The sequence below is a fragment of the Mchenga conophoros genome, linkage group LG12 (genome assembly GCF_057382185.1).
Source record: "Mchenga conophoros isolate Kocher_MC1m ecotype Shallow Benthic linkage group LG12, M_conophoros_male_GT1.1, whole genome shotgun sequence".
Lineage (NCBI taxonomy): Eukaryota > Metazoa > Chordata > Actinopteri > Cichliformes > Cichlidae > Mchenga > Mchenga conophoros.
Window position 1 is genome coordinate 28,409,179 of NC_140537.1, and position 23,240 is coordinate 28,432,418.

At 40.7% G+C, this 23,240-nt stretch overlaps 1 protein-coding gene across 4 annotated transcripts in view; it reads left to right on the forward strand.

Annotated features, from left to right (window-relative positions):
• LOC146562831 (rho guanine nucleotide exchange factor 28-like) overlaps positions 1-23,240 on the forward strand; it is a 44,937-nt gene that overhangs the window by 19,263 nt on the left and 2,434 nt on the right. For 2 of the 4 annotated variants that reach the window (XM_085295038.1, XM_085295042.1), the window contains 29 exons: positions 3,090-3,211; positions 3,399-3,781; positions 4,206-4,380; positions 4,789-4,900; positions 5,106-5,186; positions 5,981-6,023; positions 8,161-8,250; positions 8,836-8,959; positions 9,799-9,943; positions 10,204-10,259; positions 11,519-11,576; positions 12,101-12,239; positions 12,856-12,986; positions 13,075-13,215; positions 13,582-13,832; positions 13,907-14,032; positions 14,132-14,249; positions 14,583-14,837; positions 14,928-15,004; positions 15,101-15,279; positions 15,378-15,475; positions 15,607-15,804; positions 16,090-16,221; positions 16,374-16,507; positions 16,599-16,646; positions 17,752-17,856; positions 20,962-21,126; positions 21,770-22,021; positions 22,209-22,587. In XM_085295038.1, coding sequence (XP_085151164.1) covers positions 3,090-3,211; positions 3,399-3,781; positions 4,206-4,380; positions 4,789-4,900; positions 5,106-5,186; positions 5,981-6,023; positions 8,161-8,250; positions 8,836-8,959; positions 9,799-9,943; positions 10,204-10,259; positions 11,519-11,576; positions 12,101-12,239; positions 12,856-12,986; positions 13,075-13,215; positions 13,582-13,832; positions 13,907-14,032; positions 14,132-14,249; positions 14,583-14,837; positions 14,928-15,004; positions 15,101-15,279; positions 15,378-15,475; positions 15,607-15,804; positions 16,090-16,221; positions 16,374-16,507; positions 16,599-16,646; positions 17,752-17,856; positions 20,962-21,126; positions 21,770-22,021; positions 22,209-22,587 — 4,317 coding nt within the window. The remainder of the gene's footprint in view (positions 1-3,089; positions 3,212-3,398; positions 3,782-4,205; positions 4,381-4,788; positions 4,901-5,105; positions 5,187-5,980; positions 6,024-8,160; positions 8,251-8,835; positions 8,960-9,798; positions 9,944-10,203; positions 10,260-11,518; positions 11,577-12,100; positions 12,240-12,855; positions 12,987-13,074; positions 13,216-13,581; positions 13,833-13,906; positions 14,033-14,131; positions 14,250-14,582; positions 14,838-14,927; positions 15,005-15,100; positions 15,280-15,377; positions 15,476-15,606; positions 15,805-16,089; positions 16,222-16,373; positions 16,508-16,598; positions 16,647-17,751; positions 17,857-20,961; positions 21,127-21,769; positions 22,022-22,208; positions 22,588-23,240) is intronic. The other 2 variants (XM_085295040.1, XM_085295041.1) reach the window with 2 other exon arrangements.

The window sequence follows — 23,240 nt, forward strand, 5'->3', positions numbered from 1 at the left end:
TTGTGATTCTTTGAGACTTGGCTTGTTATTTTACTTTCAGCTCTCATCAAAGTGACAGCTGTTTAGTGTGGTCCTTGTAAAGCAAGTTACATCATAAAAGAAGGAACAGCATGAACAAATAATCCATTTATAATTATAATAAGCAAGCCTAGGTGTTTATACGATTAATCATTGTTATTGTATGTTTATCTTGAATTTTATGTTTTGCCCTACAGCTTCTAAAAGGAGTGAACCTTGAGAAAGAAGCCTTGTGGCTGCGCTGCCTCCCCCTCCTCTTCATCCTGCCTACCTCGGTCTCCCTCTCCCAGGGGTGTGCATGGGTTGAAGGGTCACTCTCTGTGTTTAACTGCCCTGGTCTGGAAACCTGGCACTGACTGCTGTCTTTGTCTGTTTTGCTATAGAGTCTCTCTCGGTCTCTGTTTTTCTCGCTGCTGCTACTTTAGGCATTGCTACTGTATACGGTTGCTTCTCACTAAGGGACATGCTCTGAATATCACATCACTTCAGCTTTACTTTTAGCGAGCAGAAATCCTACATAAATAGATCCGCATACTGCTCTGCTTTTCTTTTAAAAAAAAAACATCCCCTTTCAAGTCACAGCTGATTGACTGCTTACTCTGCCTCGGGAATAAAGACAGCTTTTCCAGCAGGACGAATTACTTTTTGCTTTTGTAACTTGTTGGCAATATGAACACCCTGCTTCTGTTATTCCCCCAGTTAACTAATGTTAAACACAGATCACACTGCCCGACAGTAATGTTCACTGAGCCAGAATTTATGGGTCAGAGGTGTGTGAATGATTGAGGCCACAGCAGCCAGCTGTGGCTTTGGACCCTGCCCAGAGCCTGAACTATTAGGTCTGTCTGTCAAGTCCCTAAAGTAGGTTTATATGAAATTATATCTGCTTTCAAACAGCAGTTTGACCCACATCCAGAATCTAACCCCATTCTGTGGATTTGATGTTGGACTAAAACGAATCCTTTTCTACATAGCAGAAAGTTTTATGTGACTTTGCGCAGGTACAGTGAATTTGGTTTGAGGTTCATATACAGTATAATTTCTTCAGGTGAAACTAAGAGAATCCAGACATTTTTAACAATGGAGAATCAGGTTGTAAAAATGTAAGAATTTCGCTGAGAGATATAAAAACTTTGGCTGTCCTGGAGTGATGTGCAGTCGTCTCTGTATATGCTGCAGTACTTAAACTTCGGTTAATTCGTTTATGTTTAACATGGATGTAATGGGAATCATCTGGTGTCCTCATCAGTGTTAGCTCAGCTCCCTCTTGCCTCTCATATTTATCTAACTTGCAGCATATAGGAAGCACAGCCAGTTTCTTCTTTGATTTATTCACTGTTACAGTTGCTGAATGCCTTTTTTATTATTATTCTGCAGTGCTGGCAGCTTGGACACAATGGATAAACTATTGATTTACTTTAAAAGAAGAATGTTGAGTCTTGCTTTAGTAACTGCTTGATGAGCTGAGATTTAAAACAGCAGTGCCAAAGACACTGTTGGAGGCAAAGCTCGGTCACGGCAAGGTGAGAATGTCATTATTAGCTTAATAATGTAACTGTGCTAATGAGACCTCCTCTTCTGGTTACTACGACCAGAAATGCACCAGCTGCTGGTGTGATTAGATTTTTCTGTTGAATCTTCAGCTTAATGTAAATTCCTCTACAAGTTTTCTTTCTTCAGACTGATGACTTTTTTTCTTTTGTTAACAAGTAATGTAATGTAATGGTGGTAGTTTCGCAGTTCAAGTAATCATAAATTGACTTACTTTGGCGATTAACCAATCATTTTACTGTACGTCCCATTTTCACTTTGATGCTTTGAAATCAAAAAAGGCAATCGCTGAAACATTTGTGCTCTTTTTGTCCTGTTCCTGCTACTTGTGCACATGTGTAGTTCACCTAGCGAGATGGCATAGAAAAGAGAAACCTTCACTTTGAGGAAGTTAACAGAAAGTAAAACAATAATCTTGTAGCTTGTTAAGCATTTTACTTTTAGAAGTAATATTACCTAACACTGGCAGAAACACACATTTTGCTGATGGTTATCTAGTAGCAGTAAAAAAAAAAAAAACAAACTATATTAAAAAAAGTAAAGTCAGTGTACCTGGTTAGTGTTTAATAGAGATTTTTTATGAGCAGTCAGAATTCGCAAGTAAGTTTGAAAATAATTGTTACTGTGGTTATTTTTCACATTAAAAGCAGCAGCTGACTATTCAGTCTCACCTGATTTCTAGCTGTTTTATAGCTTTTGAGCATTTTTATCTGATGCTAACCATTTTATATACATTTTTTTTGTGTGTAAAAAATTATGATTTTATGACCTATGTGTTTATTTTGCTGCCAGTATCATTTTAAGTTGCATTTTAATAGTACTCTATAAATAATGACTATTTTATTGTTGTTGTTATTAGTAAAGAACTAGTTTGTATAGAGCATTTAAACTTTCTTAAAAGATAATATGCCCATTAGTGTCTTACCAAAGGTTTATTGTTATGTGTAGTATTACTGGTAACTTTTACCTTCTTTGTTTATGTGAATCGGTTATTTTCAAACCTGAAATACTTCATAAGAAACTGAGTTGTGGAGAGTGTGTGTGCTTTATACAGAGCAACATCCCAGAGGGAGCTTTGCGTGTTTTGAGAGCAGGAGTGTTTTTCCCCGTTTAACAGTAAAACCAGGCTGCTGCTCACAGTGGCTCTTCTGTGTTGAAAGGATTCCTCTCAATGCTACTGTGTGCTCACCAGGAGTTATTTCCACTCACCCACTGCATCGAAGGCAGGGTGGAGAAGAAACAAGCCTACAGATGTGTACTCTCGACTCCGTGCACGCCCTTTCACGCGTGTGTGCAAAGAGCCATTCAGATAGAGGCACACACATGCACACACACATACATGCACACACTCATACACACACAAACGCATACAGAGACTCTTAGTCCTGAACAATGACAAGCAACTGCCCAGGATGTCTATGTCACTTCCCGTGTTTGTGAGAAGTTATTTGGTGTTGCTGTGGAAACTAAATGTAATATTGAAAAATCCCGGCTCTCTGTGCATTCTTCTCTCTCTGTAGAGAAAAGCCAGTCCATAAGGGAGAGCCAGGCCTCGTCTCCAACACTGGCTGCAGCTGCCAGACTGTCAGCGATGATACACGGCAAAGACCAAGTGTATGCCAACGCCATGCTGGTGGATCAGGTGAGTTGCTCAAGTTTTTCTATACAGTGTCATTAGGTAAAATGCAGTTTACGACAGGGATATAATTTAGAACAGCGCATGAACAACAGATTTTGCTCATAAGATGTGAATCGTTTCACTGGATGAGCTGCAAATCATCTGGTGGAACAGTTTGGGGTCTCATTGCATTCTCACTTTTCTTTTCCAGGTGGACGATGCTGACATTAAATACCGCTCTCCAGGGGAAGAGGAGGTCAGCCCTGCATCTCATGCTGACAGCTCCAGCTGGGATTCGTTCTCTGTGACTCCCCCTAATTCAGGGAACTGCTCCCAGAGCCGGTGCCTATCGTCACCCCACAACAGGCTGAGGGGAATCCAAGGTTCTGGCCTGGAGAACCACAGAGAGCAGTCCCCTCTTGTCTCCCCCCCCTGTCCTTTCGCTTCCTCCCCATCTTTTCCTTCCTCGCCCCTGGCTTCCGCCCTCCGTTTGTTTGAGGAAGCACACAAGCGTCAGCCGCAGACAGGCTTGCCACGCTCTCCTTCTTTGAGTCGTAGAGGATGCAGCTTCACAGAGGCAAGCCGAGGCCTGAGGTAGGACACAATTGCAGTTATTCTTGAAAAGGTTTAGACTATTTCTTCTATTGAGATTATGTTAAAGATCACTCTGACCCACTTCAGAATCAGATCAGAATCAGAATCAGAAAGGGTTTTATTGCCAAATGTTGGGCAGGTTTACAACATTAGGAAATTGCTGCAGTGCTTCAGTGCAGACATACTGTCATAAATTACGCTAAAATAGACATGAAAATAAAAATAAGAATAGGAATTAAAAGTGCTAAGTAGATAGATACACTGTCAGTAGGATTTTTAAGTAAATCTTTATAGCCAGTTTTATTTTGTTCTTAACATAATGTGGAGTAAAGTATTAACAGTCAGTCACTTTTAGCGAATGACAGGACCTTAACCTAGACACGTGTGTGTTTAAATCCGTGTGTGTGTGTATGATTGTGCACAGCCCTAGTCTAGAGTGTGACAGTGGAGAGGAGGACATACTGGGACATTCCTACCCATCCTCATCTATAAGGCAACAGTCCACTCTGCGCTCTAGCTCAGGAGAAGAGAGAGACTCTTTTGACGCTTCTCCAGATTTCAGTCGTGCGCAATCCGACATCACGCACAAATCAACCAAGGTATACCCCTTCCCTTCTGGTTCACAAAACATTATCATAAGCTTGTATAAACTATGAATTAAAAATGTGTCTTATTAAGTCACCATAATATCCTCGACACAGTTTTTGTTCCATTTGAATATTTTCCTTGATTGTCTTCTGTTTTTTTTAATTAATCATCAATTTTTCAGTAGGAAAAAATGAAAAACCCATGTCATACAGTGTATGCTAAGCATTACAAAAGAGACAGCTTTACCTTACAATCTTTAGTAAATAAGCCCAGACTATAAACAGCTCAATAACATGGACGAAAGGGCAGAGTCTATTGGTCTGTTTGTCCTGCAGGTTTCTGATGCACTCTGATTTTGCTGTTCACAGGATTGAATCTGTGAACTTCTAATTACTGTTGTGATTTGTTTTCTCACCTAGAGCCCAGAGGAGGCTGAGGTCCGTCTTCGCTCCTACTCCTACTCCTCCCCTAAAGCAAAGCCGTCACGGCCACTGCTAAACCGCGATGCAACAATCACTGATTTGGAAGAAGGTGAGTGAACTTTGCCCCCTTTGCCCCGATAGTTCCCAAGAGGCAGCTGAATGGACAAATGTGCCACATGTTCAACAGTGGGAAGACCAGACAGGTGTCAGAAATCAGCTGAAGCTCCATGAAGTATATCTGTGTCAGCTTTGCTTCAGAATAGATCTGCTTGTGAGGGTGTTTGTAAGTAAAGGTCATGCTTTATCCTGTGTAGATGGAGCATTCAACAGCAGCGGTCGTTCTCTACGTCAGGCTTTATCTCTTTCTAAATCCCTATCTCGTCTCAACCAAGTTAGTAAGTACAAGAAAGACGTCGAGCAACAGCTTGAATACTACGGGCTGGTCGGAAAAAAGCATTTCAGTCTCTTTCTGGTGAACCATGGGGCAGGGCTGCACAATTAAAATTCATATCTGGTATCTATAAACTTTTTTATGACACACTGTAAAAAGTATATTTATGCAAAGCTGAAAACCCTGCAAGAGGAACTCGTGAGAAGCAAAATCATTTTACTACACTTTGTGTTGTAAAAGGATTTTTCCAGATATTTTCACACAAACAAAAAACATGTTTGTCATTGTTGCATAAATTGTGCAGCTCTGCATCTTCTGTGGGATTTAATTTTTGGTACACTTACATGCACAGTTTTCTCTAAAACTAATTAAGATTTTTTTTGTAATAAAATAGTAGTTCTCCTGCCTTATAGAAAAAATGACTGAGCAAAAGAGGACTGGGGCATTGGAAGAATGAAGATCTCCTTTAGATCATCTAATAGCAGAATTGTTCCTGTCCTGAAGCTTTTGTTATTCTTCCATTTGGGTACATGTTGCGTTTCTCCTCTTTGTTTTTTTTCCTTTTTCCATCGTTGCTATCATCTGGTTTTTCGAGGCAAGACTTGCTGCTGTGTTTGTTCTTTCTCTGTAGGGGTTTGCTGGCTCCAGACTCTTTCCATGATCTCTATATTAGTTTCTGACTCAATTTTAAATGGGGAAGATTTTTTAACCCTCTCTGCTGATTCACTTTGGATCTATGCACCGTATTGACATCTATGTCTGGCATACTGATATGCTTGTCCTTGTTGTCGATTACAGAGCAGAGAACATTCAACTTGACTGAGACGCCCAGAGAAAAGAGGTAAAGCCAGTGTGTCATTTCATGAGCTCAGGCAAGAACCACTCAACTGTGTAGGGTCCTGCTCAGAGGTTCCTCCCTTTTTAGGCAACAGTGCTGACCAGTGATTAGTGATTGGTTTACATGGGGGTCTGTGTGTGTGTGTGTGTGTGTGTGTATGTGTTTTCCTAGATTTAAACCTGTGGTTGGTGTCTAAGTGCACAGGATGTGACATGCTTCCTGTTGTGAGGCTGGGGCCAGCATATTCTCTGATTACAACCTCAAAATAACCCTGAGCAAACAGTAAAACTCGGGGCTTTCTTGTATGTCAGACCTCACAAACATTTTGCAAAATTCTAGGCCACATCAGTGATGTTGAAAGGGAAGCATGCACATACTGTAGTATTTATCTTGGATAGAGATTTTAACAGTTACTATGAATTAACATTTGCTTAACATTCCTGCTCTGTAACGCAGGGATTCCCAACCATTGTGTACAAGTGCTTCCCGGGGTAGCTAATCAAAGCTAAACAGCATGCAGAGCCAAAATACATGCAGAACTGATTAAAATAGATTTTAATCATTTATCTCAACAAGAAGTGAAAAGTGGTTAAAGTACAGTCATGTGAAAAAGACTATGCAGTCTTCTGGAAAACGGAGTACATCCCATGTGCATTCTTTAGCAGCAGTAACTTGAAGTGATAATTTTCTCTATGACTTTAGCAGTTTTTCGCATTGTTGCAGAGGAATCTTGACCTATTGAAGTTTGCAGTTATTTGTTTATGCACAGTTTTCTTAAGGTTCCACTTCAGCATTTCTTTGGGGTTGAAGTCTGGACTTTGACTTTGACTTTTGATCAGTCCAACCAGGTCCTGCGCTATTTGATCATAAGTAGCTGCACCTGGCTGCTGCTTCTTCTTAATTTCTATGGAAGTATTAAGGATATAGTCTAAGGAGTTTGGGGAAAAAAAATAACTGGACTTTTTCACTTCAAATTCTTGCAAGGATGTACTCGCACTCAGTATTCTGCATAGACTTGTTTGGAAACCTTCTTTTTGACGTGACTGTAGCTTGATTTTAAAACAGGTAGCTGAAAATATGGCTGTTACAGTTTAAATCAGTAGCTAAAAAGCTCAAATTGATATCTAAACATAACTAGAAAGCAGATGAAAAAGTGAGCTAAAATTATGAATAAAGGGTTGAAAATTATTAGCTAAAAGTGTTGTCAGCTATATAAATTGTTTGCTAACAGTTTAAATAAATAGCCGAGATTATAAGATAGGCTCTTGGATAAATAAACACAATGAATAAACATTTGAAACTGGTCGCTAAACATAATGGATAGCAGTTAAATGAAGTAGCTGCTATTTAAAGTAAATAGTTGAAATGGTACGCCGGTAGTTATGGAAAAATGGTTGAGATAGTTTGCTAATCTAGCCTACTAGTCCTCGTGATCCCATGTGATAGAAAATGTCCCTGGCTTATGTATGCCTGAATGGAAGCTGAATGGGGTTAGGGTAATTGATAAGCTAAAAGTAGTCCTGGTCCAGGTTAAACTGAGGTCAAATGAACACATTTATACGTGGTGCTGATGAGGGGCTCTTGTGTCCATCTGACAGGGCAGAAAAAAGGTTGGGGACCACTGTAGTAACATTGCTTGTTTTGATTTCATTTAAGAAATGCTTCTATCCATATCCATTTTATCATCATTTCATCTCATTGCCTCATAAATTCATCATGTGCTAATATATTTTGTTTTCTAACAACCATTGCTAACAGAGGAAACACTGTAGAAGATCATATTAGGCAATCAAATTATATTACACCGTTAGATTATTGTATTAGGATAAATTACATTTATATAACCACACCAACCTGATTAGACTCACCAACTGTTTTTGTCCTTTACGATATCAGAATCCATCTGATTTAACTACCACTGCCCAAAAAGCGCTGGTTAATATTTAAATGTTCAACTAAAAATAGCAGATAATACAAACACCAGTGTAACTCTTCATTGCAAAACCTGTAATTATCTTAATTTTCCATTCCCACACTGTTCTAGGAATGACTTGTAGACTTTAGAATATTATTGGCATTTTGAGTTACCTGATGAGAAGAGACACAACAACTTGGCCTGAGGTGCTTTATATCCATGCAGGGTTTTGGGTTTCCGTAAGCGGGCCCAGTCAGCAGAGGAGGAGAGCAGCGCACCACTCGAACACCTCACCCTCACAGAGTTCCTCAAAGAGTATGTTATTCACCTAAATGGCCTCACATGTGCATGTGTGGCTTAAGTCATTTTAACCCCGCTGTGCGACCGTTCCCAAGCTCATCCATTAACCATGTAGGTTTTTTCCCAGCTGCATCTGATGATGTAGGAATCTGCAGAAGCAGATTATATTAACACTTCTTATGACGGGTGGCTGCTGTAGGTTTGATGTGATAATGCATGGTTGTTTGTTTTTACGTTCTGTCATTGTTGCCTTTCACCTAGAATGCCCAATGTAACTAGCATAACTCGCTGAAAATAGATGACACGTATTAATTGCATTTTGGCAAGGTCATACTATAAATAGCATGCACTAGAGTCCATAGTGACTTCCAAGCATGCCGAGCATGTTGTGAAGAGTAATAATCCGTAGACTAGGGGTCCTGGAAGACTGTCTGGACATTCTTTCATTCCGGCATGATACCAGTGTACCTTATTATGCTCTCTTTAGTCTATTAAACTACTAAAATTATGATGTCTTTTTGTTAGTGTGTGCATGTTGGATGGTAGTACTGCAGTGAGGAGTTGTAATGACCTCTGACTAAAGCATTTACACTAAAACAGGATCGAGGATGAGGACTGGGATAAATACATAATCCCATCTAAGGTCGAGTCAGAGAAGTACAAAGTCAGCCGGACCTTCAGCTTCCTCAAGAGCAGGATGTCGAGCACTCGCAGCAAGACTAAGGTGAGACAGTGCAGTGGACTTTCTAATTCATGCTGGCTGTGATTTCAGATCTACTCAAATGTCATTAAAAATGCCTACAGTTAAAGGTTACGATTAAAAAAAACACACACACACACACGGCTTAAAGGCTTCTAAAAGCAGTGCAGTAAAAGTTTACCACATCTCAGACATGCCAGGTCGGAATTCTTGTGCTGGGGGGGCCATTGTCTGAGCACAAGTCTTTATTTGGTGAAGCAGAAAATTCTCTCTCTCTTCAGGTCTTAGCAACAAGACACAGTGAAAATATTCTCTTACATAACATGTAGACCCCCGCTCCACACACACACAGCATGGGGAACCAAAACACATTCTGTGCTGCACTCCTAATCTTGTGAACATATGTGCGTGTCTTTAAGGATGTGCATGTTTTTAACGACAGTGTTTCCCTATATTTACGGAAACACAATGCACATGAAGACTCAGAAAACAAACACATTTTCTAGACCTCCTTGCAAAGTTTCAAAAGATAATAAACATTCTTCTATCGCAGCATACACTGAGGACACCCCCCTCCCCTCCATCCCAGTGCCCCCTAATGATAAAGCACCATAACAGCAGCAGTCCCAATGGACCTTAACAAAGTAAACAAAAAGGCTCACTCAGAGGCCCCTTTATCTCAACTAACTTCACTTTAACAGGTGTTTTTCAGCAAGAAGATGGCCGCTTTAAGCCTCTTTTTTGCCTGCTGCAATGAGTCATATTATTTCTACTCTCCTGCTTTGCATGTTATTATGGCATTATCTGCAATAACTGTCAGCTGAATGAGCACATTTAAAAAATATCTATCATTTGCCTCTCAGGTGAAGGGTAAAGAGGTGAAGGAGGGAAAGGAGAAGTCAGTCACTCCTAATGGTCATCAGTTTGTTCCTGTGTCTCCATCTGGTCCTGCTCTTTGTGTGGCCTGTGATAAGTCTGTTTCTGGGAAGGAGCTGTTGCAGTGCTCCAGTAAGTATTACACTGTCAGTGCTGATGTTGTTTTATGTCCTGTGGTGGCTGAACTGTTTTGGATTTGTTTAAATCTCTTTGCACGTGCTGCTGTGATGTTTTGTTCAGTATAAGACATGAAGTCATTTTTCTTTCTTTCATAAAGTCAACATTTCTAGTGACAAACAACAGTTTGTCTGCCATCTGGATACTGGATTCACATATGTTGTAATAACTCAGTTCATGGAATTAACTGACATTTTATATGTGCTTGTCTGCAGACTGTTTACTGAATGTTCATAAGAACTGTCGGGAGTCTGTTGCAGCCTGTGCAAAGGTAATCATTAACACAATGCACCTCGTTTGCGCTCAGAGCAAATAAGCAAGATTATTGATTTAAAAATAGTTTTACAAAAGAAAAAAGTCAAGCCAGAGAGCTTCACAAATGTAAAAAAAAGAAAAAGAAACAGCTGCTGGTGACAGACTGCTTCATGTTTGATGTGCTGTTTTAACATAGTTAACAATGTTGTTATTTTATATTTGGCAGAATATAAAGTCCTACCTCTTTTTTTTTTTTTTTTTAAATGTCGCATGTTTTCATTTGTCAGCTGACTTCTTGGGGACAAAGTCTTTGTCCGTTTCTGTATGGCTTACACAGTCAGCCAGGGATGAGGTCAGTTTTACAAAAATAGGTCAGGCACTTTCAGTTAGCACTAGTCAGCCTGTATAAATAGATGAGAACGAAAAGGTTTGTTATGTTATAGATGGTGTTATGGAAACTGTAGGCTCTGACATTACTAAAGCTTGACCTACACTCTGGATTGTAAGTACAGCTTTTCTTCTGCTGCAGATGTTAACTTGTAAACTATCCATCACTGTAGTGATCCTTTATTACCTGAACAGACCACAATGCTGTAGAAAGAGATTTTATGCCCTATGCATTAAACAACACATTCATTTACTTTTACATCTAGCAAACACGTTTGGTATGTAAAACACGTGTTTATACTGGTTGTTTTGCGTTCATTATTTACATCTGTGTTCAATGTCAGCTAGCAGAATGGTGTCAAACCACTGCCCACATGTGCACACAAACACTCCTAAAAACATTGTTGTGTAGCACTATTTGGACCCAAAATCCACAGATTGCATTTAAGTACATGCTAGCTAAACCAGAAATCTGTCACTCAGTCTGTTACTGTGTTGTAGCTAGTTATCTAGTTTTAATCATTCCCTTTGTGTTTTCCTGTGTCTCTTATCACCCCTGTTTTTGTTGTCTAAAGAGGGCAAAATGCAAGAAAAGAAGGAAAACAAAGAAAAAGTAGTCAGTTACTTTAGTAAAGACGAGCAGAGTGAAAGTGGGTACTTTTTTCCACAGGAAGAGTAAATTCCTGGACATGGTGACAAAGGAACTCCGGGAATGTGTTGATATCACAAATTAGTCATGCATAAGTACAATATCTCCCAGCATGTTTCTCTTTAACTGATTCCAGTTTTGACTAAATTTGTTGTGATTACAACCACATCCTCCTGTTATTCAAAGCAAAAACACTCAGATTTACAACTTTTGGTGGCGATATGATTATATCTTTCCAGAAACTGCAAGACAGGAATGCATTGCTGATGAAGAACAAGGCCTTTTCTCTCCCGCAGAGTGAGTGCCCCCACTGCTCCTCCCTTTGTCTTTGATTCATTTAGTTTTCACCTGTCCTCCCTTGTCCTGTAGTAGATAAGTAAGCCATTGCTCTTCACCCCTCGTCATTCCTCTTCTGTTGTTTTTCTTTCCTGTTTAAAAAAAAGAAAAAGTTAAATTTTAATCTACCTCAGTGGGGGATCTGGTCTGGATTGTGTTTACGTGTGCATGAGAACACGGGTTGAGTGCTCTATTTGCACTAACATGATCATTTTATTTCTTCAGTTTAAGCTTTCTGTCTTCTTTGAGTGCTTGGTATTAGACAGAGGTGTCAACATCTGCAATGTATTGTCACAACTGTAATCAAACTGCAGTTAAACAGTGAAAGATTAGAACAGTTTAATGATCCTGTAAATTTTATAGCAGTGACTACATAGATATAAACAAAACATCTGAATACTAAACAAACACGCAATATTTATTTTTAGAGTGGGAAAGCTTCCAGTGTATGACGTATTTCTCCTCCTTTTGATCTTCCTTTTTAGACCCTGTCAAAGAAAACCCACCATCCTCCATTTTCTCTTCTTCTTCCTGCCCGTCCTCTTCGCTTCCAACAATGAACAGAGAAAAAAGAGAAACAGTCGCACCGCTTACTAAAAGCCTCTCTATCTCTGCAGACAGCAGGTAGGCTGGTTATGATCTGGGAAAAGAAAAATATTACCACCGGTATGAAAAAAGCATTAAGAATGAATGAACTGCATTCATTTTGTCTTTTAATTCAATTTGTTTACTTTTAAATGTGACCTATTATGCTTATTTCCAGCTCCATGTTTTTACTCTCATATTCTTTTAGAGATGTTTTCCATGATTTATAGGTTCGTCCATAGTTCATCCACTGTATGAAACAAGCCATCGTAGCTTCCCCTCCCTTTAAGCCAGTTTTCTTCTGATTGGCTGGCCCTGACAAACAGGTCTGAACAACAGGTTGATGGGGTTTCTGTACTCCCAGTCAGAGCTGTCTATCTGAGATGACCACATTGGGGATACTCCCTCATGTTGATGTCACACAGATCCAGGAGTAGAAAAAACATTTGGAAATTAAAAAAAATGTATTCTTCTGTGCCCTACGACAGCTGGGATAGGCTCCAGTGCCCCCCGCGACCCTGAAAAGGATAAACGGAAGCGGATGGATGGACACAATTGAGACTTCCAAAAAGCAGACTCTATTTTAGTATGCCTAAAAATAAATGAAACCTAGATTTCCACACAGGCTCTTCTGACCTGGCTCTCTTTCCCTCAGACGGCTGAGCGACTCAGCAGGTGCGGACTCTGAGTGTGCTGCTCCAACTTGCACTATTAGCTCACTGTCTGATGACGGGACACCAGTCACAACGACTCCCCCAGCCATCGACCTGCCAATCACCACACAAGGTGAGGAAGAACAGAGAGGCTTGGTACATGCATCAGTTGTAATAGTGATCCAGAAATAAGACGCTATTCATCACTTTCATTCATGTAGATACTGTTGATGCTCCTTTACTGGGCGACCTGTCCGCTGACCTGCTGGGACTTGAAGCAGAGTCATGGAGTCTTGCAGTCACTGCCGAATTTTGTAGGCAACACGACAGACACACAATCAAACGCCAGGATGTTATTTATGGTGAGAAAATCCAGCCGGCCTGGAATTAACAATAAATTAACAATACTGTTTTAATATTTTATATAAAAGCACTGTATACTGTACAACCAGCATCTGTAATCATATAGCTGATTATGTTGGATTCTGTGGGCTGAGTGAAAAGCTAACTTTTTTTGCTGTTTCCAAAGAAATGTGTTTCATTATTACTTGTACCACCAGTGTTGTCAACCTTTGTGTGTTAACATATCAAAATCCTGTGAAGCGCAGATGGTTTATTTTCAGCCTGTGAGAAACCTTTGCCAAACTAAACATTGCATCTACAGTTTGAAACATAAACCCTGCCAGATATTTCAGTATCCCTTACCCAGTTTGGCTGTTCTCTTTCAGAGCTGATGCAGACCGAGCTGCACCATATCCAGACCCTAACGGTCATGTCGGAGGTGTTCAGGAGAGGCATGCTGGAGGAGCTGCAGCTGGATTGGGACTGTGTGGCCCGGATTTTCCCCTGTTTGGATCCCCTGCTGGTCTTCCACAGGAACCTCTTCAGAGCTCTGCAGGAACGCAGACAGGCTGAAACCCAAACAGAGAACTCCCAAAATTACATCATCCACAGGATTGGAGATATACTGCTTCAGCAGGTTAGTTGATATTTAGTTATGTAAAATAAATATACTCAGATGGACGTCTGTGCTCAGCATCTAGTCTCTCTCAGTTCTCAGATGAAAATGCTGAGAAGATGAAAAACTTGTATGGAGAGTTCTGCAGTCACCACATCGAAGCTGTCAACGTCTTCAAAGAGCTACAGCAACAGAACAAGAAACTTCAAAACTTTGTCAGGGTAAGCCCCTGAATCCAGATCCACTGTTTTTTTTTTTTTTTCAATTAGTTATATTACAGTTAAATATTTTGAGCAGCTAAAATTCTTTGTCTCTCACAGCAACAGAGCAATAACTCGCTGGTCAGACGAAGAGAGGTCCCAGAATTTATCCTGCTTGTAACTCAGCGCATCACCAAGTACCCAGTGCTGCTGGAGAGGATATTACATTATACCAAGGGTGGGTCTACTCTACTGTGACTTGTGCAAAACTGCAGATATGCAAATGTTAAGTCTGTTGCATATTTGTTGAAAGGAGAAGAACAAATGAAAAGCAAGAGGAAGTTTTAGTGATTGCATAACAAAATGTTGGCCTAAAAGTTTAGCATTTTAAACCACTTCTTAAAAAATTTTTGATTTAAAGACCTAAAACGGAAATCTTTTTTAATACATTTTAATGCTGCTTATTTGTCTGTTATCAGTTAAGAGATCGTAACAAAAAGCTGCATTATTGAAAAGCTGTTTTCCAAATTGGATTATTCATATGACCTCTGGCTATTGTTTCTGTTCGTAGAGGGAAGTATAGAACACTCTGACCTGTCAACTGCCCTGGCTCAGATCCGTGATGTTGTTGCAGCAGTGGACCTGACTGTAAATAAATATGAGAAGTTTCAGGAGCTTCAGGAAGTGCTGGCCCGGCTGGAGAACAAAAGCTTTGCCAAGCTTAAGAATGGCAAGGTGTTTCGCAAACAGGACCTGCACAGCAAACATAGGGATCTGCAGCACAAAGGGCTGGTCTACTGGAAAACAGCCACAGGACGTCTGAAAGGTGGATATGAAATCATATCGGGATCTATGATGTGTTGTTTATTTAGGTTTTAGACAATCAAACTATTTGTGTCCACACTTCTCTTTTCAGATACGTTGGCTCTTTTGCTCACTGACATTCTAGTTTTCCTGCAAGAGAAAGATCAGCGCTTCATATTTGCTGCTGTGGTAAATATCAACCCCTCCCCCTGAAAAAAAAGAAATCTTTTAAATCAAAGAAACTAGATAACTATTAACTATTAACCAATCTGGTTCAACCTACAGGACCAGAAGCCTCCAGTAATCCCTCTACAAAAGCTCATCGTCAGAGAAGTTGCCAATGAAGAGAGAGGGATGTTTCTCATCTCTGCATCCTCAGCGGGGCCAGAGATGTATGAAGTTCATACCACCAGCAGAGAGGAGAGGAATGCATGGATGAGACACATTCGACAAGCTGTAGAGAGGTACATGTAAGCACAAGTCAAACCTAGGGTGTTTGTGCAGCTTAGACGCCATGTGTAGGTCCGGTTAATGTGTGTTAACGATTGTCACAAATTACTAGCTGCCCTGAGGAAGAGGAGGAAGATGAGCGAAGTGCTGAGACCGAGGAAGCCAGGCAAGCTGCAGAAATGAGAATTCAGAAGATCACCAAGTTCCAAGGTAAAAAAGGAAAGTGTGTTTGAGACCAGAAGATTACTTTAGAGTTTATTTGTTCATATCACAGAGAGTTTGTGCAGTTATGAAGCATAACAAGACCCATTCCTCGTAATCTTTTCGTTCATTTTGTGTAGAAACGCTGTTGGGTCAAGACCAACGAATCTGCAACAGCCTGGAGGAGAAGTTACAGCTTTATGCTGAGCTTACAGAATTAACCCTCCAGTCACCAGAACCTGTACCACATCGCCACCTGCTGGTAGAATCAGTACCATACACCGACAGTGAGACACCAAGACAGGCCTCTTCACTGCTCACAGCTGCACTCAGAGAAGGTATAAAAGGTCGAGTGTGGCAGCAATTTTTGATTTTGGAGGGGATTCTAAATAAAGAAATGTTCTTGGGAAATAATATTTTAATGTAGCAATATAAGTTTAGTTGATTTCTTATAACGAAAATATTCGTTTTAACAAGTATATTAATTAGTATTACAAACTTGAATAAATTAGCAAATTATAAAAAAGTCTATATATTGCACGCTAATGTAGGAAACAACAAATAAATTGAAATAAAAGTGTTGCAAAACATTAAGTTTTGATCAAAATTTGCCTTTCCTCCAGCTGAAAACCTGATCACCATTCTCCAGGCTCGTGAGGGCATCGCTGTGCAGAGTCAGAGCTCTCCTGTCCGAGGCCCTGAGTGCTGCAGTTATAACAGCCACGGCAGCAGCATTCAGGAGTCTCCGTCTGAGCGTGAGTCACTGGCAGACACTGCAGCATTACATTTTCTGGGATATGTGTCACACTGCAGCTGATGTGTCAGTGTCTACTGTAATGTCTACTGTAATTTCTTGACCACATTGCATATATGCAAGCTGTCACATCTCCTTCCCTTGTCCCTACAGCGGATTATCTGAGCACGCTAAGCATGAGCTCCACCTCTCTTGGATCTGACAGTGAATTAGCCGGGATGGACAATTCGTTGTGGAGCTCCGCTGTTGAGCTGAGAAAAGGAGAGAACAAAGGGACACTGGTGAAGGTTCAACCTCTTTAGTCCCCCCATGAACAGTGTTTGTTGATGGATTAATATACATTACTGTTTCACTGTACTGACCCATTGTTTTCTGTAGGTGGCAGAGAGTGTCCAGAGCCTGACCCAACTTCTATACAGTCTACAGGTGAGAAGAACAAATATTTTACCTAACTGATTGAAAGACTATATGTTTTATGTGATATAAGAATAAAACAGTTCAGCTAAAATACTTGTTACATGTTAACTCAGTGAGAAATAAATCTCTTAGGAACTTTTACTGGTTTCTTTTGCTAAATAGTGAATTTGTAATCTGCCATAACTTACATTTTCAGACTCTAAAATAAAGAGGTATTTAAAAGGTTGTAGATAGATATAGATAAGGGATTTCAAAGACTGTGCATCTAATAAAGCCTTAATAGCCTTAATATAGTCCCGATCAAAAGTTTAACACCACTTGAAAAATTGCAGAAATTCATATTTTGCATGGTTGAATCTTAACAAGGTTCCAAGTTGAGCTTGAACGTGCAACAAGAAGAAATGAGAGTGAGACAAAACACTTTTTCGAGCATGCAATTTATTGAAAACGATGCTTAAACTGAAACAGGCTGTTTTACAGCTGATCAAAGTTTTAGGACCACATGACTTTTAAAGGCCAAATTCTGCCAGGTAGTCACACTGTCGTGACGTTTGTTTGCAAAGGCAAAAAAGATTCCCTTTTTGAATGTGGTTGGGTTATTGAACTGCAAAAGCGGGGTCCATTGCTACTGAGGTGGGACGGAGTAAGACAGTCATGTGGAATTTTTTAAATGAGGGTTATGGAACAAAAAAGTCAAGTGGAAGACCCCCCAAAAATTTCACCAGCACTGAGCTGGAGGATCCAATTGGCTGTCCGTCAAGACACTGGACAATCCTTGAAATTAAGCCCATTCCTGGTGCCGACTCCAGCCCCATAACCGTGAGACGGCATCTGAGGTAGAGGCGTGGTCCTACCTCTGTAAAGCTGTAAAGCCTGTTTGAGTTTAAGCGTTCTTTTTAATAAATCGCATGCTCATAAAAATGCTTTGTCTCACACCCATCTCTTGTTTTTGCATGTTTAAGCGCTACTTGGAACCTTGTTAAGATCCAACCATGCAAATATGATTTTTTTGCCATTTTTTAAGTGGTCTTAAACTTTTCATCAGGACTGTATGATGATGCTTATGTTACATTTAGTAACTGGAGTGTGATTAGTTGTCTCCTTATGTTTGCAGGCAGCTGTGACCCTCCAGGACAGCTGCTATGAAGTCCACCAGCTCCTTCTTCAGGAGGGAGAAGGACCTCAGCTCCGAACCCTCGCCTCCCTTCAAAGCAGCCTGGTATCAGTCACATCATACCCACTGAAAGCATTTTCTCAATGTAAAACCTTACACGTTTTGAGGAAGCTGAGATTTTAGAGTTACAGTGGGGCAAAAAAGTATTTAGTCAGCCACCGATTGTGCAAGTTCCCCCACCTAAAATGATGACAGAGGTCAGTAATTTGCACTAGAGATGGCACTATACCACTTTATGTCCGATACCGATATCATAAATTTGGATATCTGCCGATACCGATATGAATCCGATATAGTGTTTTTTAATCAACAAAACTGTTTTTTAAAATATCTTGCTGCATTTTGCAAGTCTGCAAGTTCATACTCAAGTTTGAAACAACAACTACACTAAAGCTATTCTGTTATACCTGTATACAAAAAAAATATTTCATAGTTCAGCAATACTGATCAATCTAATAAACTTAGACCTACACCATCCTCACTATTCTGGTATTTTAAAGAGTACTTAGCGTAAATATTAAGCAACCTAACTAATAGGGTTCCAACTCCCAGCAACAACAAAAATAAATAAATAAAAAATAGGGAACCACCCCTCACGCGCCACCTCATGATGCTTAATCGCCGTAATCAACCTTAATTTGATGCAGTGTGAAAAAAAATGCACAGAAATCAATTATTTTTCAAGAAATATTAAATAGATTCAACATCTTTCTTCAACAAAATTGCAGACTGCACAGATGGTACCTTCCCAAAGTAAAAAGTACTATAGCTTACTAGGGTATATATATTAGACTTAATAGTCACTATATACAGTAATTGACTTCTATTCATTTTACATCAAATTAAAACTTTGGGTGTCAGATAATTATTTATTAAAAGCTAGACATTTTAAATGAGAATAAGAAAGAAAAGTATGTCTTTGTGCCCCCTTTTCCCTGTTAATGCCCTATCGGCCCCCCTGGCTAAACTTTGCTAGATCCGCCCCTGCACAGTTACCAGCCGTCAGCTACATAGAAAAAGATCCTGGTGTAGAAAGTAATATTAAATAAATTCTAACAACAGCTTATCAAGCTTAAAGTGCTGCTGTTGTTCAGCCGCTGGTTTCCTCTTTCTGGTGCAAAGTGGGCCAAAAACAAACAAGAGAGACGGACTCGCCACAGAAAAGCCGATCAGCTGATCATTTAAGCAGTTTCACGATTGAAGTAGCAGCCGGAGAGCGAGAGGCAGTCGCTCGTTAAGCTTAACGTGGGAATGCTTTACAAACATTCAGAGATGGACTTACACACTTGCTTTACTTCTCTCGGGGATAACTTTGTCGGAGATGAAATGCCAGGTTGCTAGCGAAGCTCCACATGCTATCCAGACCACCGACAGGTCCCGCATGCCACAGCTGCTCTATCACGTGATGCATACTGCTCCGACGTGCTAACGTCGTTCTGAGGCGAGTTACGGCGTGTTGCAAGTTTTGTGAGGTGCTTTCGTGATATTTAATGGATCGGATTACATTTTTTATTTTTCTCCGATATCCGATCCAGTAATTTAGGTCAGTATCAGACCGATACCGATACGTAATATCGGATCGGTCCATCTCTAATTTGCACCAGAGGTACACTTCAACTGTGAGAGACAGAATGTGGAAAAAAAATCCATGAATCCACATGGTAGGATTTGTAAAGAATTTATTCGTAAATCAGGGTGGAAAATAAGTATTTGGTCAATAACAAAAATACAAGTCAATACTTTGTAACATAACCTTTGTTGGCAATAACAGAGGTCAAACGTTTACTATAGGTCTTTACCAGGTTTGCACACACAGTAGCTGGTATTTTGGCCCATTCCTCCATGCAGATCTTCTCGAGAGCAGTGATGTTTTGGGGCTGTCGCCGAGCAACACGGACTTTCAACTCCCGCCACAGATTTTTCTATGGGGTTGAGGTCTGGAGACTGGCTAGGCCACTCCAGGACTTTCAAATGCTTCTTACGGAGCCACTCCTTTGTTGCCCGGGCGGTGTGTTTCGGATCATTGTCATGTTGCAAGACCCAGCCTCGTTTCATCTTCAAAGTTCTCACTGATGGAAGGAGGTTTTGGCTCAAAATCTCACGATACATGGCCCCATTCATTCTGTCCTTAACACGGATCAGTCGTCCTGTCCCCTTGGCAGAAAAACAGCCCCATAGCATGATGTTTCCACCCCCATGCTTCACAGTAGGTATGGTGTTCTTGGGATGCAACTCAGTATTCTTCTTCCTCCAAACACGACGAGTTGAGTTTATACCAAAAAGTTCTACTTTGGTTTCATCTGACCACATGACATTCTCCCAATCCTCTGCTGTATCATCCATGTGCTCTCTGGCAAACTTCAGACGGGCCTGGACATGCACTGGCTTCAGCAGCGGAACACGTCTGGCACTGCGGGATTTGATTCCCTGCCGTTGTAGTGTGTTACTGATGGTGACCTTTGTTACTTTGGTCCCAGCTCTCTGCAGGTCATTCACCAGGTCCCCCCGTGTGGTTCTGGGATCTTTGCTCACCGTTCTCATGATCATTTTGACCCCACGGGATGAGATCTTGCGTGGAGCCCCAGATCGAGGGAGATTATCAGTGGTCTTGTATGTCTTCCATTTTCTGATGATTGCTCCCACAGTTGATTTTTTTCACACCAAGCTGCTTGCCTATTGTAGATTCACTCTTCCCAGTCTGGTGCAGGTCTACAATACTTTTCCTGGTGTCCTTCGAAAGCTCTTTGGTCTTGGCCATGGCGGCGTTTGGAGTCTGACTGTTTGAGGCTGTGGACAGGTGTCTTTTATACAGATGATGAGTTCAAACAGGTGCCATTCATACAGGTAACGAGTGGGGGACAGAAAAGCTTCTTACAGAAGACGTTACAGGTCTGTGAGAGCCAGAGATTTTCCTTGTTTGAGGTGACCAAATACTTATTTTCCACCCTAATTTACGAATAAATTCTTTACAAATCCTACCATGTGGATTCATGGATTTTTTTTTCACATTCTGTCTCTCACAGTTGAAGTGTACCTCTGGTGCAAATTACTGACCTCTGTCATCATTTTAAGTGGGGGAACTTGCACAATCGGTGGCTGACTAAATACTTTTTTGCCCCACTGTATGTCAACACATATATTGTTGTCCAGGAGCAGGAGAAGCAGAGGAGTATTGAGAAGAAAAAAGAGGAAGTGGAAAAGAAGGGTTTAGAGAGGAAGAAAGAAGAGGTGGATGAGGTGCAGAAACTCCAGGTGAAGCTGAAACAAGAGCAACAACGTTGGGACAAAGAATGTCTGGCCAGAGAGAAACAACAGGTTAGCTTCATGCTCGTGTTCTTTAAAAGTGATTTTATGTTTCTCAGTCACTTGTCTTTCTGGTCTCTCTGTCTTTGTTTGGCACAAAAAAGCTCGGTTTAGTTATGAGTCTACGCCAATGACTGCAGAAAACAGTCATTGGTCTACGCCCATTTCTTTGATCTTTACCAGGTTATAAATAGATCACATTTAATTAAAGCAAACAAAAGCAAACTGCAGTGCTAGATGAGACACTAGACTCTTGATAAATAAAATACATTTTACATTTTCTATAATTACTTCAAATTTCAGTAACAAAAACCGGAAACATGTCATATACGATCAAAATGTGTGACCTGTGAATTTCTTTTTCAAGATAAGATATTTTTAAACATGTGTTGTAACCTCATTTTCATAGCTGCATGTGCATCTGCCATTTTCTATTATCTTATTCAATTTCCTGTGCTGCTGTTGCCATGGTTATATTTTACTAAGTGCTAATATGGAACAGGTCAAAAAGGCTGTTACCTGCTTTCAAAACCTCAACTTAAAACCCAAGTTGTGGTTAAAGTGCTTAAGTTTCAAATATAGTATTAATCTTTAGACCTAAGCAATGTATGAAGTCTGTTACAACAGTAGAATAATAAGCCTTGCATGCTTACAGAGTGAACAGGAGACTTTGCTGGAGCAGCGGGAGCAGCAGTGTCTTCTGGAAGCTGAGCGGCTGCGCTGTGAGCGTGAGGAGCTGGAGGCCCAGCTGCTGGAGTACCAGCAAAATCTGGACAGACTGAGGGAGGGTCAGAGGAGTGTAGAGAGGGAGAAGGAGAAGATCGAAGCGCAACAGAGACTGCTCCAGAGCTGGAGACATAGCCGCCAGAGCAGCCTGCCTGTTATGATTCCACTGGGTGAATACAAGGTAATTCAGGAAGCGGGAGATGATACAAGAAAGTGCATTAATGCAGGGGATAAAAGTACAGAAAGATTCAAGTAACAAAATAGATAAATACATAAATAAATGAAAACAAAACTAGGAACGATAGAAAAAATAAAGCCAAAAGAATTTGTCACCTCTCCTTCTATTTCATGTCATTTTGATGTCCTAGGGGTCTACCCACAGCCGCTCAGGGAGCCTGGATGGCAACTGTTCAGTGTACAAGAATGAGGCAGCTTTGCTCACCTCACTCCAACAGAACCACCTCCACCAGCCCACCAACAACAACCAGCACCAGCATCCTCTCTCCATGCCAAGAAAAAACCACGAAGACCCCCTGCACAGTTCCACCTATTCGACCAACCTCGGCCTCAGTGCCAGCCTCTACAACAGCCTCAACACCCTGCTGAGCCAGACACACAGCAAACAGCCGCTGGATGGCATGACATACCCAAGCTACAGTAACAGTCATGACTGTCCTCAGGCCCTGAATGACTCCATCCACCCCTTTGGCAGCAGGATCACTACACACTCACAGGAGACCAACACTTGTAAGACTACTTACTATATATAAAGCATGGTAGAAAGTGCATGCCTTTTTAAATGAGTATTGTACATATTGTGCTTTTTCCAGCCCTCATAAACAACATCTTTGTCTTGACAGTTGAAAGTGATTCTTTTGACTTCCTGCAGTGGGTGTCTGGACCCACACAGGAACGTGGACACACACTGAACCCTGATCTGTGGCACTGTATGTGTCTCATTTGACATTGCCTTGCTCTGTAGCTCTATTAAACCTCATGTTCCTGCGAGGTGCTGTGATATTATTAACCCATCCACTGCTGTGCATTTCTCTGCTTATTTCAATCAGAACTCTTGAATTCCTAAGTCTGTGTCTTTAGATACAGAGAAGCTCCGCTGCTGGATGATGCTGTGGCCTTATTAAAAAGCAGAGACCCCAAAACTAAATCTGAGCCCTGGCTAAATGAAACAACTCATGCCTGTCAGATGTGAATGCCAAAAAGCTGAAGGAAAGTGGGGGGAAAAGGACATGCCTAAAAGCTGCTTTTGACACAGTGAATTATAGTATTTTAAATATTGATTCTCACATTTCTCAAAGAACGTTTTGTGTTAGAACTTGATTTCAGATCTTCCTCTGCTCCTTTGTCTTGTGGGGTTCCGCAGGGCTCGATACTTTAGAAAG